Consider the following 13,875-nt stretch of genomic DNA (forward strand, 5'->3'; position numbering starts at 1 on the left):
TATAAATCTCTTTAGAAAAGGCATCTGGTTGGTGAGCATTGATTTGATTCCCCCTCTAAGTGGTTCCATGTTCCTGCATATCTATAGAGTCCATAATGGCTGTGCACATCATCTCATTCAAGCCCAACAGTCTGGTCCATAAGTCATCTTTTGTGCTCTTCTCCATCAAGAGGCTTCACAAACAAGTGGTGGACTTGGGCCCAGACCTTGGGCTTGTTTGTGATGACCATCATATGGTTCCTCTACTGAATCTGTTTTTCCCCTTGCCCAGTAACTCTAATGGTGTTTTTGGCTTATACGTGATGATTGACTGCAGCCCTGCTTTTCTTCCTTCGTTATCAGAACAAGGCAGGGCCAAGGCTCTGGGTGAGGGAGAACCCAGAATGGGAAAAGAGCCAAATTCCAGCTTACCAACCACCAATGGGGGAGAGCTCACTGAATTTCATTACCAGCAGCCCAGCAGCCAGAAGAACCACGGTTCATGTGCAGTCTACACATGCACCCACACACAGGCACACACATGGATGGATGCTCATGCACATAGTAGGAAACTTTCCAAATGCATGGACAAAGGGGTACACATATTCCCACACTACTGTACCCCCTTATTTGCACACACACACAGACAGAGTGTCCAGGAGACATTTTACCATGCATCCCAGATTCAGCAAGGTCATTCAGGATAGGGGAAAGGGAAGATTTTGAGACAAAAAAAAAAAGAGAAATGAAAACAAAACGGTCCCGCCCTGTCAGCATTATCTGGAGTATAAGAAATGAAGCTGGGGCAGACAGACAGACGGACTCCTGGGGTCTGCCGGCAGTCACAATGTCCAGAGGGCCTCTCTTTCTCTGGCTGCTGACTACGCTGTGGAGGCTTTATCTGAGTAAGTGCCTGACCCTGCCAGACAGGGGCTCCCGGGGGGCTCAGACGCCTGCAATGGAATTCCTCGCCTCCACCAGCAGAAGCCCACTTCATCTATGCATCTCCCCAGGGTTTCTTCTTTGGGGGGGGGTCTCTCTCCTTCCTGTTGCACAAGGTTTTATCTGGAGACCTGTTTGGGGGTTTTCAGGTGGGGTCATTTGTGTTCATCTCAGAAATAGCATTTGGAGGGAAACACAGAAAGAAGGGGACAGATGAAATGAGGGACAGATATGCCCTCTGCAGTCTTACCAGTGTAGGCAGAGCCAGGGGGGTTGTTCTGGTTAGAGCTCTCATAACAATTCTTATTTTTCTCTTTAGTGTCAGGAGTGTTTGCTTGCTTTTTTTGTTTTATTTTGCTGGGGATCAGGCTTCAAGTTGAGGTTTCGTTCTGCACGTCATTTCCAGGTTCTGGACAGTGGGTGCCAGCCATTTACACCTCTGCATCCCGGTGATGGTGGGCAAAAGGCTCCCGGCCGAGCTGTTGTCCTGCCTGGTCACTAACCATTGACGCCAGAATGTGTCTGAACTGCTCTGGTCCTTCCCTATGTGAAACGAGGGATCCAGATTAGACCAGTTTAATAACAATCTGTGATTTGAGCGCTAGACAATCTCTCACGTCTTGTGCAGTGTTAAGTTTGGTAGGTACTTGTGTGTGAATCTTTCAAGCACATTACATGACAAAACAGCTACATTCCAGGGAAAACCAAGGTGTTTCCTTTACCTCTCAAGCCTTTTCCAAGCTGTTCTCTCTGCCCTTCTTCCCTCCACCACTCAAGGGTCCTCAGGTCTCCACGGAAGTCAGGCTTTTCCTCAGCACTCAGGACCCATTTAGGTGTTTCCGCTGTGAGCTCCTGCCCTCCCGGGGCTGCCCACATCAGAGAACTTGTCGCCTTCTAGTAATTGCTCACTAAATTACTTCTCTGCCCAGATACTTAATAGCAGTTTCTCTCTCTCTTTTTTAATGGAATTTATTGAGGTGACATTGGTTAATAAAATCATATAGGTTTTAGGTGTATAATTCTGTAGTACATCATCTGTATGCTGTATTATGTATTCACCACCCAAGTCAAGTCTCCTTCCATCACCATCCGTCCCCCACTGTCTGCTTTCTTTATCAGTGTTTTCCACAGTCTCTCTCTGTGTCTCTGGGAACTGGAGATGTGAAAGTCACTAGGGTTTAAGTCCACATCTGCAGCTGCTGGCTGGACACTGGCCGGGCTTTGACGCAGCTCACGCAGCCTGTCTAACTCCATTGGAAGGTGGTGGCATGGTGAACTGTCTGTGCATTTGTTTTTTCATTCATGTCTTTCCTAAAATGACCCATTTAGAAGACAGTGACTGTTCAGAATCACCAAGAATCAATCAAAATTGCATACGCTCTTCAAAGGTGCCAAATCAGGCGCTTGAGTCTGTAGATGGTGACCCTGAGACCTGGACTGGGGAAGGGCTTCTCTCAAGGTCACCTGCTGGAGCAGAAAGGAAGCTGGCATGGGAACACATGTAGTACCCACCATCCTGGGTGATTCCTGAAAGGGGGAGGGTGGATTTGATACTAACGATTCCTTTGTACCTGGATACAAACAATCCCTTCGTTCCAGAATACCTTTGTAACTGGAAGAAACATTTTTGTGTGTGTGTGTGTGTGTATCCTCTTTGTAAATTCTTTTTTAAAAAAAGATTTTATTTATTTTTAGAGAGAGGGGAAGGAAGGGAAAAACAGGGGGAGAGAAATATCAATGAATGGTTGCCTCTTGGGGGTCCCCCACTCCTGGCCTGCACTGCAGGCATGTGCCCTCACTGGGAATCAAACTGGCAATGCCGTGGTTCATAGGCCCACGCTCAATCCACTGAGCTATACCAGGCAGGTTCTTTTTGTAAATTCTAATGTGCTTGGTTACTTTATTAATTCCATGCAGCATTTGATCCTTCCTCTTCGGGGAGCCTTGGAAACTCTTTCTGAGGGGGACTGTTACCCATCACCTTTATTTTATAATGATAGTGAGGGTTAGGGTGGTCGGTGACATGGGCTGCCGAGAATTCACAGAGAGAAGAAAGTGTAGAGAGTAAAGGTTTTATTCACTCTCCAAGAAAGGAGAGGGGCATGGTGTGGGTAGACCAGCATTGAGGGGTGGGGGCTTTGAGCTTTTACTGGATTATAATTGGATGAAGTAAGGGCGGGGGGTGCTGCTATTGGGCGGCCCCTGGGTGGTGGGGGCATTGTAACCCAAAGCTGTGGTTTGTTCCAATGTCACCTCTGCTGGGGCTGTGGGGAGCGGTTCTGTTCTTGCCCCCAGTGATTTCCAGTTCTGGGGACAGCTCAGAGTTCCAGCTCAGAACTGTAAAATGGCATCATGTTAAATAAGATCATAGGCCTGCTTGGCAAATGGGTCCACAATAGCATATGGGGCTGGCTTTGTCCTTTCCACGAGGTTCGGATTCTTGTGGCTTTTCTCCAAGAACTCAAAAGCTGTAACTGGTGGCGAGGTCTACAATGTCAGTCTCGTGGGTATTTTTCTGCCACACCAAATTGCCTGCTTCCTTTTTTTTTTAATATTAATAATTAATCAGATGAGTAATACAGAAAAAGCCTTGGTGAAAAAAATATAAAAATGTTCCAAAGCTAAAATTGCTTTTGATGACCACTCCCAGGTCTTGTCCCTTTCCAGGGAGCACGGAGGTGACCGACATGAGTTGGGTGTGTATCCCACCAGACACTTTTCCACACATATAGCTTTATATCTGTACATACAGACACACACACAGTGCAAACTATTTTAGTTATTTATCAAATGGTTTTATATTTTATGTGTTGCATTAAAATTGGCACTTTTTTCTTTTTAAAATTTACTTATTTGTGAGAGAAAGACAGACAGACAGAAACATTGATTTGTTGTTCCACTTATTCCTGCATTCATTGGTTGATTCTTGTATGTGCCCTGACCAGGGATCAAACCCACAACCCTGGGATATCAGGATGACGCTCTAACCAACTGAGCTACCTGGCCAGGGCAAAATTTGCCCTTTTCTTACTTTCCTAAGACTTGGACTTTTCATGCCAGTTGACATGGGTCTATCTAATTCCAATAATCTTCTATATGTGTCTCCATGGAGTGCACATGCCAGTTTGGCCATTCCCATGTACGCATGTTCACTCTGTTTGCATATGCATGAGGGCCGCAGTAAATACGCACAATTAGGTTTTCTGATACATGTGTTTTTCTATGGAAAATAAAACATGAAATTGCTGAGGCTTAGATAGTATATGTGCATGTTGACTATTAAGAGAAACTGTGAGATCGGCCCCCAGTGTAGCTGTACCACTTCTTACCCCACCTCATTGCAGGTGGCTCCCTAGGCTGTCTCTTCCTAGGTCCCTACTAGCCAACACTAAATATTATCAGCATTCTAAATCTTTGCCAGATAGGTGAAATTTACTAGCCACTTGTGTTGCCTCATCTGTGAATTTCCTGTTATATCCTTTTTCAGTTTTTCTATTGGGTTTTTTAAATTTTTCTTAAGAAATGGGATGCATCCTTTGATGCTTTAGTACTTGGGAACATAACTAATGACTCTCCAGAAGAAATAACTCTTGTATATATTTCAAAATGAGTCTCCCAAACATTATAAGCTAATGTTTTAAACTGATAAGAACAGATTCTAGACTTGACCTTAGCCAAAGGGCCAAGAAGTGCTATGAGCTTATGTTTTTGAAGTTTCCCTTTTCAGGTGCATGTGTTCTGTCTTGCTAACACAGCCGAGAGCGGTGGCAATGAATTTCCTAGCTTTTCCCCCTGGTTTTATGGTGGATAAACTGGATGTCCACAGCATCTATGCTCTTTGAAACATTTTCACTGTGGCAAAGTGAAGAGACTGTGAGTTCCGGGAAGGCTCCGGGCTGGTCTCAATTCGGAGTGACCTTCATGGGAGAGCCAGCTGTGAAAAACCCAGGAAGCATATCCTTTTGCTGTCTCTCTGGGTGCCTTTTATGCTCACCTTCTAGAGAGGGATATCTGGACATTCCTGACACCTGAGTCAGGGAGGAGCAGGGGACTATGGGCCATGCCTTCTACAACTTAGTGCAGTGGGTCAACAAAGCTAACGAATGGACAGTCTCACGGGGCAGGGGGTTCCTTGAGGAAAACAGTGTGTAGGAACCTAGGCACCTAGGATGCTGTCCCTATGGTATGGACCTTCAGCCTGCCTGGCTCTCACTTCAATAGTATTTTTTTCTTTTTTGGGGGGGAGGGATTTAGAACAATCACTGATGCTCAGTTAGACCAGTGGGCTTAACACTCGCAGAAAAAATATTTCAGTCTCTCAGAAATGGATGTAATCTTAGAAGAGCTTGTCCAGTGGTCCTCAAACACCGGTGAGAGCAGTGATGTCAGAGTGACCAGAAGAGATTGGTGTCCATTTCCACGGGTTTTGGTCCAGAGGTTCCGACTCAGGGTTGGTCAATAAAATATGTATTTTTTCAGCACACTGCCCAGGTCATGCTGGTAAGTAGCCCAAGTTGGGAAGCATGGATACTTTATTTTAGAAATACAGGATGGAGCAAATGTAGGTTTACAGTTACTTGTATGAAAATCTCTATTTCCCACACTGAATGGAGAGGATAATGAGATACAGTTCAACAGCCTGTCTACCTGCCTTAGCCCTGTCTGGGCAGGCGGATGGAGGGAGGCCCATTTGAAGCTCTCCAGTCGGTAGCACATAATCACTGCTCAGTGGGATACAGAGGGTAGGGTACTGCTTTGGGACCTGTTTCTGAGAGTTAGTGGAATCGAGTTCAAGGGTCAGGAGTTTTCAGTGGCAAGTGTGTTGGTTTATGTAATGGTACTCAAGGTCAGAGTTGTTTAATCAGCATCAAGGTCTTGCTGTGCAAATGGGTTTAGACACTCAGGTGGGTCATCTGTCTCCACTTGGGGGATGGAAGGATGTGGAGCTGGGAGCTCAGCTGCGGCGAAGGGCCTGTCAAAATTAGACCAAAGACACCCGTATATCAGAACCCTCTTCATCTTCCTGGAAGCATCTATTTGCATGATCTCTGAGTAGCATCCCTGCGGTATTTTAGTGCCATACAGCCTGGTCTTCTCGTCCTTCCTCACAGCTCCCGCTGCAGCAGAGACTGTCGTGACAGCACTTCTGGGTCAGCCGGCCACTCTGCCCTGTATTTACCCATCGTGGTCCGTCAACAGCAACAGCATGTGCTGGGGCAAAGGCCCGTGTCCCAACTCCAGATGCACCGAGGAGCTCCTCCACACTGACGGGGCACGGGTGCTCTCAAGGAGGTCAATGAAGTATGACATTTGGGGGGACATCAGCAGAGGCGATGTCTCCTTGACCATCTTCAATACTAAGGAAGGTGACAGCGCTGTGTACTGCTGCCGCATAGAGGTGCCTGGCTGGTTTAATGACATCAAGAGGAACATTCGCCTGCAGCTACAGAAAGGTGAGCACGTGAAGGGGCGGGTGCTGCTGGAGGGAGAGACGCAGTGGTTGATGGGTAATAGACTAGGTGGCGCAGGGAGGGCTTTAGCTCCTTAAGCATCCAGTGGAGAGATTGAATCTGAGATGCGTTCCTATGACCAGAGGATCCACAGCATGGGGCAACGGCCCTCAGGGGCGAGAAGGGGGCAGAAATGAGTGAATGGAGGGTGGTGGGTGGGGAAGGAAATTGCAGGGTCCATGTGAGGAAGGCAGCTGCTTTTCATCGAGGAGACTGTCGCCTTGCAGGAACTGGGGCCCAGTGTTTCCAGACCTCTCAATTTTTATGTGAGCTGTGCGGATTTTTGCATGCTGGCAAAGATTTCAAGCATATACTATGTATACGAAATAAAGTGTGTCTATGGGTCAGCTTCAGCCCATAGACTGGTACTTTGCAGCTCTTGGCAGAGGACAAAGCAGGTGGGATTTTTTGACACTGGTGGTCATTTTCAGGTCTTTTGTTACTCTGTTACTATCCATTCCTTTCAGTGAGATTTGGAATATGGTGGAACACCCAAAGTTTAAGCAACGACCCCTTACCCGGAATTGTCAAACCTCAATTACTATGCTTCTTTTTCTAATGGAATTAATTGGGGTGACATTGGTTAGTAAAATTAGATAGGTTTCAGGTGTACACTTCTATAATACATCGTCTGTATGGTGTATTGTGTCCCATCCCAAATCCAGTCTTCCACTGACATCCCCCTTCACCCTCTTCTGCTTCCGCCACCCCCTCTCCCTCTGGTCATCACCACACTGCTGACAGATACAGGTTTTTTTTTTTTTTTCTTTGCTTAATCCCTTCCCCTTTTTCTCCTAACCCCCTCACACCTTCCCCTCTGACAGCCGTCAGTCTGTTCTCTGTCTGTATGAGTCTGTTTCTATTTTGTTTGTTAGTTTATCCTAATGCACTTTAAAATTTTACAGCTGATGTGGAAGCTTCTAATTAGAGGACTTTCATGCACTTTGGCATATTTTTCTTTCAAAACAACTTTGGGTGATAGCAGTCACCATTATTTTGATTTATTCAATGAAATGATGCCAATCCAAGTCTGCTCTTTTCAAGCCTGGTATGACAAGTTATTATTTTATAAGATACTTGTTGACTCCCCTGCTCTGTGGGGTCATTTCTAAGTTCAATCAAAACTATTGGTATCTTTCCGGTCCATTAGCATTTATGGAAGTTTGGCATATTTCCTAGGGCCGTATCTGTAGGAGAACTGTATCTAATGAACCCAATTTCAAATGTTTAGGGGGTGAGTGGAACTGGCGTGAACCAATCTTTAGCATCTGAAAAACACTACATCCTCATCCTATGTTGCATACTTTAGGCTCAGTTTTTATACATTTTAATTTAATTAAATTTTATTGTGGAAAGAATGCCTAAGTGAGTTCTACCCCCTTAGCCAATTTTTCAAGTGTACAATATGTTATTGTCAACTACAGACACAATGTCATACAGTGGATCTCTGAGTTTATTCACCTCGTTTGACTAAAATTCTATTTTACTTATTTTTTTATCTCTCAAATTTAATTTGTCATATATAAGGTTTTTATAGACAGTGTTCATTGTAATGGTTTATATTAAAAGTCGGTAACATTTATCTAAAATGTTACCTGGCTACATAGCACATTTGATATTATTACCCACAGGAAAAGGGAGAACAATGAATTTACACTCACTTTCGCCCGGTTTCAATTCTGAAAGTGTCCTAGACTGAAATTTTATATTTGGGCTCATTTTTGATGCAGTCATTTACTTACTCATGGATGTTTTTGGAACATTTACTATGCACAGGACACCATGGCAGGTATTAGATTTGTACCAGAGAACAAAATAAATACAGGATTTTCCCATGTGGAGCTTACCGTGTGGTGGGAGAAGCAGACATTAAACAATAATCATCAAATGAATGTGTAGTTATGAAATGTGCACATGCTGTGACGGTGAAGTGTAAGAGAGCCAAAAACCCTGTTATTACAGAAAGCAGATGCCCTCCATGCAGAACTGCCCTATTGGCCGAGGCATGAGGGTTAAGCAGGAGTGAGATTGAGGACGAGAGACACTTGGATGGAGTGAGCACAAAGTTCCTCCAGCTGGAAGGTCACTGACATGTTCAAAGAACCGAAGAAAGGCCCGAACGCTGGGGAAAGATGGACAGTCCAGCAGAGACCTGAGATCGGGAAGGAAGACAGGGCCGGATTGGTGGAGGCTGTGGCCAAGGTCGGGGCCTTGGCCTTTTGTCTTAAGGGCAAGGAGGACCCAGTAAAAAGTTTTAATCGGGGGCTGACATGATTAGATTTGTCATGTTAAAACATTACTCTAACCAATGTGTGAAGAACAGAGCAGAAATGCCAGTTTTCTAGGGCATTGCGATGGTCTAGGACAGTGGACCGGGTAAAGGCAGCAGAAACAGAAGTGGAAGGATCCCAGATATATTCACATTGTTTCCCTTTTCCTCCATCTCTACTCAGTACCACATATGTCTTCTGTTGGTTACAGCCTCAACGACCACCAGTCGCCCGACTACCACCACCACCATCACCACCACCACCACCACCACCACCACCACCACCGCTGCCATGACAACCACCACAGCCATGCCTTCAACAACAGTCCTGACTACCCCTGACCTCCCAGCCACAACATTGCTTCAGACAAAACCCACCACCGCCCTCACAGTGGCGACGACCACATGCCCCCTGGCGGTGCCAAGCACCCTTCCTGAGGCAACCAAAAGTCTCCCGACCACTGAGCCTGGCACAGAAGAGCCCTCGCTCACTGCAGGTGCGTGGCACAGCTGGCCCTCCTGTCCCTCCTGCTGACTGGATGTATAGTGCGTCCCTCGGAACAGGGTTCTTCTGCTGAAAGAGCGGCCCAGAGCTTTGCTTGTGTGTGTTGGGGGTAAGGGGGATGGTGTGTTAGTTTTCTGGGACTCTCCCAACATAAACCACAGACTGGCTGGCTTAAATAACAGAAGTTTATTACTAATTTTCTTACTATTCTGGCGGCTAGAAGTCCGAGACCAAGGTGTCAGCAGGGTTGATTTCTTCCGAGGTCATTCTCCTCGGCTTATAGGTGGTCATCCTCTCACCCTGTGTTCACAAGGTCTTTCCCCTGTCTGTGTTGCTGTCCTCATCCCTCCCTTTTACCAAGACGCCAGTCACATTGCATTATGACCCATCCCAATGACCTCACTTCACCTTAATTACCTTTTAAAGGCTCTATCTCCCATATTCTCAACTACTAGGAGTTAGGGCTTCAACACATAAATTTGGGGGGTGGGGCATGATTGAGCCCATAATGGCATGTGCGTGTATTCACTAAACTGTTTCTTCTCTTTGTTTTATGGTTTCCTGTTTTTGAAAAGCCGGATAATTTTTGGAGGGCAGGGGGCGGGGATTCTCCAGTTGACCTCCCACGAATCTTGCAGATGGTCACTGAAGAACCAGGCAATGTCAGACTCCAGTTCCATCCTGCCCAGGGTTGAGTCTCTGGCTGGGCCTTAGAGACTGGATGAGAAAAAGCCTCCTTGGATGCTCTAAGATATTTTTTGATGGTGAAATGGTTCTACTGTATTTCTTTCTTGTTTTGTTTCTCCTGAATCTTTCTTGATCCTGCATCTTGGACCTCTCAACTGAGTTACTGACTGACAGGGGCTTATCAATGCTCCCACCATGTTTCCACCTCTGCTTCTAAAGGATGAGATTATTAGAAAACAGCCCGGTGAGGTTCCAGTTTGTTGGGCATCATCCTGCAAAGCTTAAGTTTGCTGGTTCGATTCCCAGTCAGGGTACATGCCAGGGTTGCGGGTTTGGTCCCCTGTCAGGATGCATATGAGAGGCAACCGATTGATGTTTCTCTCTCACATCAGTGTTTCTCCTCCTTTCTTTCTCCCTTCTTCCCCTCTCTCTAAAAATAAATAGATAAAATCTTTTTTTTAAAGATTATTATAAAACAATCGTGAGATAGTTGGAAAAACTTCTTAAGCATTTCAGCTGCCTTAATGAGGCTTGAATCATTTAAATATTTTTATTTATTTATTTATCTTTAGAGGGGAAGGGAAAGAGTGGGAGAGAAATATCAATGTATGGTTGCCTCTCGTGCGTCCCCTGCTGGGAACTGGCCTGCAACCCAGGCATGTGCCCTGACTGGGAATCGAACCGCGATACTCTGGTTTGCAGGCCCACGCTCAATCCACTGAGCTACACCAGCCAGGGCGAGGCTTGAATCATTTAGATAGCTTTACAATATTCAACTGGCTAATTCTATCATGCTCTGAATAGTCATCACCTAAAGTCCATGAACCCTAAACCAATCCACTGTCTTACATGTTTTTTACTTAATTGGCCTCGAAACTAATCATCTTAAAATACTGTTGCCTTTTCCCCCCTACATTCTAAAAATTACTTGCAATCCTTGAAGAAAACCTGAAATACACAGAAAAAGCACAAAAACAACTATAAAAATAGGCCCACTCAGTATACACACTTACTTTTTTAGGTGCCTTTCATCCAACTGTTTTCTCTTCCAGAATCAGAAACTTCCTTTCTCCCTAAGGTGACTTCTGGAGACACAGCCGGAGGTATGTGGACACTTGCTCCTCCTCCTTTCCTTACCTCTTAGACTGAGGGGAAGGAAACAGTGAGTGGGGCGTCCTTGGAGCAGATGAGCAGAGAGGACTTGTGGACCCCGTGAGCCGTGAAGTCAACTTGGGACAAACTGGTGTCAAGGAAGCATTTCTGGTGCATTAGTTCCTGTGGATAAGGGATGAAAGGGAGAGGGAGAGGGTAGAGAAGGGAAGGAGGGAGGGGCGTGTATTGATTGACTGATTGATTTGGATTCATTCACGTGGTCCTTCATGGCAGCACATGTCTAGAAATTGGCATCTCCACTCCAGGTTATGTGGTGCCCAGCTGTCTCACTCTGATCCCAAGCCCACCAGTCTTCCAGGGTGAAACACCCAAGGGGTGCACTCACGTGACTGGTTGCCTTTTTATAGTGGAGGGAGAACTCCTTTATTCATTTGTCCTTACATCCATCAAGCCTTCTTCAGGTATTTACTAGGGCCCAGGGGCAGAGAACTCCCTCCAGATAACATGGGACTCACATCCATGAGGCTGCCAGAGAGAAGGGCCTGGGCTTGACTCCCAGTGTGGGGGCAACTTCCTCTCGAGTCCCCCCGTATGCCATGGATGAGAATGAATATGACCAAGACATGATGTGATCTGCTGGGGGAGGAGGAGTGGGCTGTGGCCAGTTTCTCAGGGGAGACAAAGGCCAGCAACAGCCAGTTTCTCTGAGAAGAAAAAGGCCTTGAGTCCCCTCTTCCAGGGCCTTTTGTTGGGTTGTAATACACAGGAATACAGGGCAGCAAGGATCAAACAGTAGATAACATTTCAAAGAAATCTGAGGGCTTAGTCTGAGTCAGTCTGTCAGGAACAGAGTTTTAGGGTTTCTTGCTCGAATCCTTAACATATGAATGAAAGCATTCTTAGCAGAGCAGATTTCACAGGTTTATGCCAGATTTTTCCCCAGGACACGCTCTAGCAAGGCAAGGAGCTGAACCACTCCCCATCAAGTATTCAGGCTTAAGGGGATTAGAGCCAGGAAGGGCTTTTCCCAGAGAATATGCAGACTTGGGCTATGTCAAAGCCAGGGGGTGAGAGTCCATTGCTCTTTGTTGCAGCCCCCCAAGTCCTTCCATGAAGTCCTCCCAAGTGATCGTCTGGCTTAGGTTGCCCCCTGCTGTGAGGGGTCTTACCCACCATTGACTTCCAACCAAGCTCTGGGAGCAGGGAGAGGAACTGAGGCAGCGTTTGCTACCAGAGACAACCTTTGTCTCATGTGGCTCACTTTTCAAAGGTCATCCCTCGCCCTTAGCCACAAGGGGTCGAGATATAATTCCTAGAACCAGGTAGAGTGGTTTACAACATCCCAGTTCTACTACTCTTTGCTGGGGGTCTCTGGCCTTGGTTTATTCCCAGGTTTGTTGGCGGAGCTGTGTAACTTCATGCACTTCAAGGACTTATATGAGTGCCTGGCACATTAGTAAAGCACTGAAATGATGGCTGTTACCTTAACAGGACTTACAATCAGGCAGAACCCAACAGACACCCGGAGGGTAAATGAGCTGATGCTTGTGATGGCACAGTATGGGGAGCAGGGTGGTATCGTGGTTCCTGTGCGCACTGTGGTGCCTCCCTGCCTGGGTTCAAAACCTGTCTTTTACTTGCTGTGCCCCTGTGGGAAAGTTACTAACTCTGTCTGGGCCTTGGTTTTCTCACTGATAAAATGGGAATAATAATAACAGCTTTCCTACATATGTGTCTTTTTCTGAGGATTAAATGAGAAATGCTTGTAGATCACTTAGAACAGTGTCTGGCATGTACTAAATGCTCAGTAAACATTAGCCGTGTTTTTTTAATGACAGCAGTCAGTTTTGGGGACAGAGGGACACCCAAAATAAAAAGGTAAGTATTTATACAAGTTTGTTTTCTCCTTTCCTTTTTTTTTTTTTTCCAGAGTCCAAAGGCTGGGTTCTCCGGTCAACATCACAGGCATTGACATCAAAAAGGACAGACCCAGGGTTTTCTTCTCAGCCAAAGGGTAAGGAGCCGTGCACCTGTGAGCAGAATCCTCTTTGGCCGTGGGAACAGTCTGGCGTCTGCCAGCTTGTCTCGGGACCAAGCTATTTTGGTTCCACTGTGGTCACATCCTACATCCTCCTGCATCTGGGATGAAAGTGAAACATGCTAAAAGTATCAGTGCTGGTTTCTTCCCTTCCCCCCTCATTTCTGAACCCCTTCCCCAGCCGCTTCTAACTTGAAGCTAGGAATGCCAGTAGGAGAATCATCATCCATTCATTTCTCAAAATACAATGAACATACTATTTTTTAATCCTTACCCAAGGACAGTTTTCACTGCTCTGAGAGAGAGAGAGAGAGAGGAAAAGGGGGGAGACAGAGAGAGAGGGAGAGGAGTTGGGGGAGAGAGAGAGAGACAGACAGACAGACAGAGACATCGATGTGAAATTAACACTGATCGGTTCTCTCTTGCACATGCCCAGACCAGGGAACAAACCCGCAACCTTTGGGTCTGTGGGACAACGCTTCAACCAACCGAGCCACGTCAGCCAGGGCCTGCTAACTTATTTTAAATTATACAAATACGACACTAACACATTCTTGTGAGTGACATAAAAAAAGTTAAAAACACAGTTAAACAGTTCTCTTTAGCTGCCTCTCTTTAATCCCACCCTTTCCTCTGAGGTCACCATGGCTATCTTGAAGATGAGCATTCTAGATCTCTTTCTAGTCCCTTACATATATGTATAGAGATGGAAACATACAGTTTGTTTTGTATGTGGATTTTTTAAAAATGCTGTCATTCTGTGGGCAGCCTTCTGCATTTTGTTTCATTCACCTCACATTATATATATATGTGTGTGTGTGTGTGTGTGTGT

General features: G+C 45.9%; 1 protein-coding gene and 1 pseudogene across 3 annotated transcripts in view; one reads left to right on the forward strand and one right to left on the reverse strand.

Annotated features, from left to right (window-relative positions):
- Positions 1-783: 783 nt before the first annotated feature.
- The window catches only part of TIMD4 (T cell immunoglobulin and mucin domain containing 4), a 45,574-nt gene continuing 32,482 nt past the window's right edge, over positions 784-13,875 (forward strand). For all 3 annotated transcript variants that reach the window (XM_037152239.2, XM_037152240.2, XM_053665913.1), the window contains exons 1-5: positions 784-884; positions 6,033-6,374; positions 8,913-9,197; positions 10,945-10,995; positions 12,936-13,019. In XM_037152239.2, coding sequence (XP_037008134.2) covers positions 827-884; positions 6,033-6,374; positions 8,913-9,197; positions 10,945-10,995; positions 12,936-13,019 — 820 coding nt within the window. In that variant the 5' untranslated portion in view covers positions 784-826. The remainder of the gene's footprint in view (positions 885-6,032; positions 6,375-8,912; positions 9,198-10,944; positions 10,996-12,935; positions 13,020-13,875) is intronic.
- On the reverse strand, positions 4,444-4,615 carry LOC119054390 (uncharacterized; annotated as a pseudogene).

The sequence above is a fragment of the Artibeus jamaicensis genome, unplaced genomic scaffold (assembly GCF_021234435.1).
Source record: "Artibeus jamaicensis isolate MK-2021 breed Jamaican fruit bat unplaced genomic scaffold, CSHL_Jam_final contig_432, whole genome shotgun sequence".
Taxonomy (NCBI): domain Eukaryota; kingdom Metazoa; phylum Chordata; class Mammalia; order Chiroptera; family Phyllostomidae; genus Artibeus; species Artibeus jamaicensis.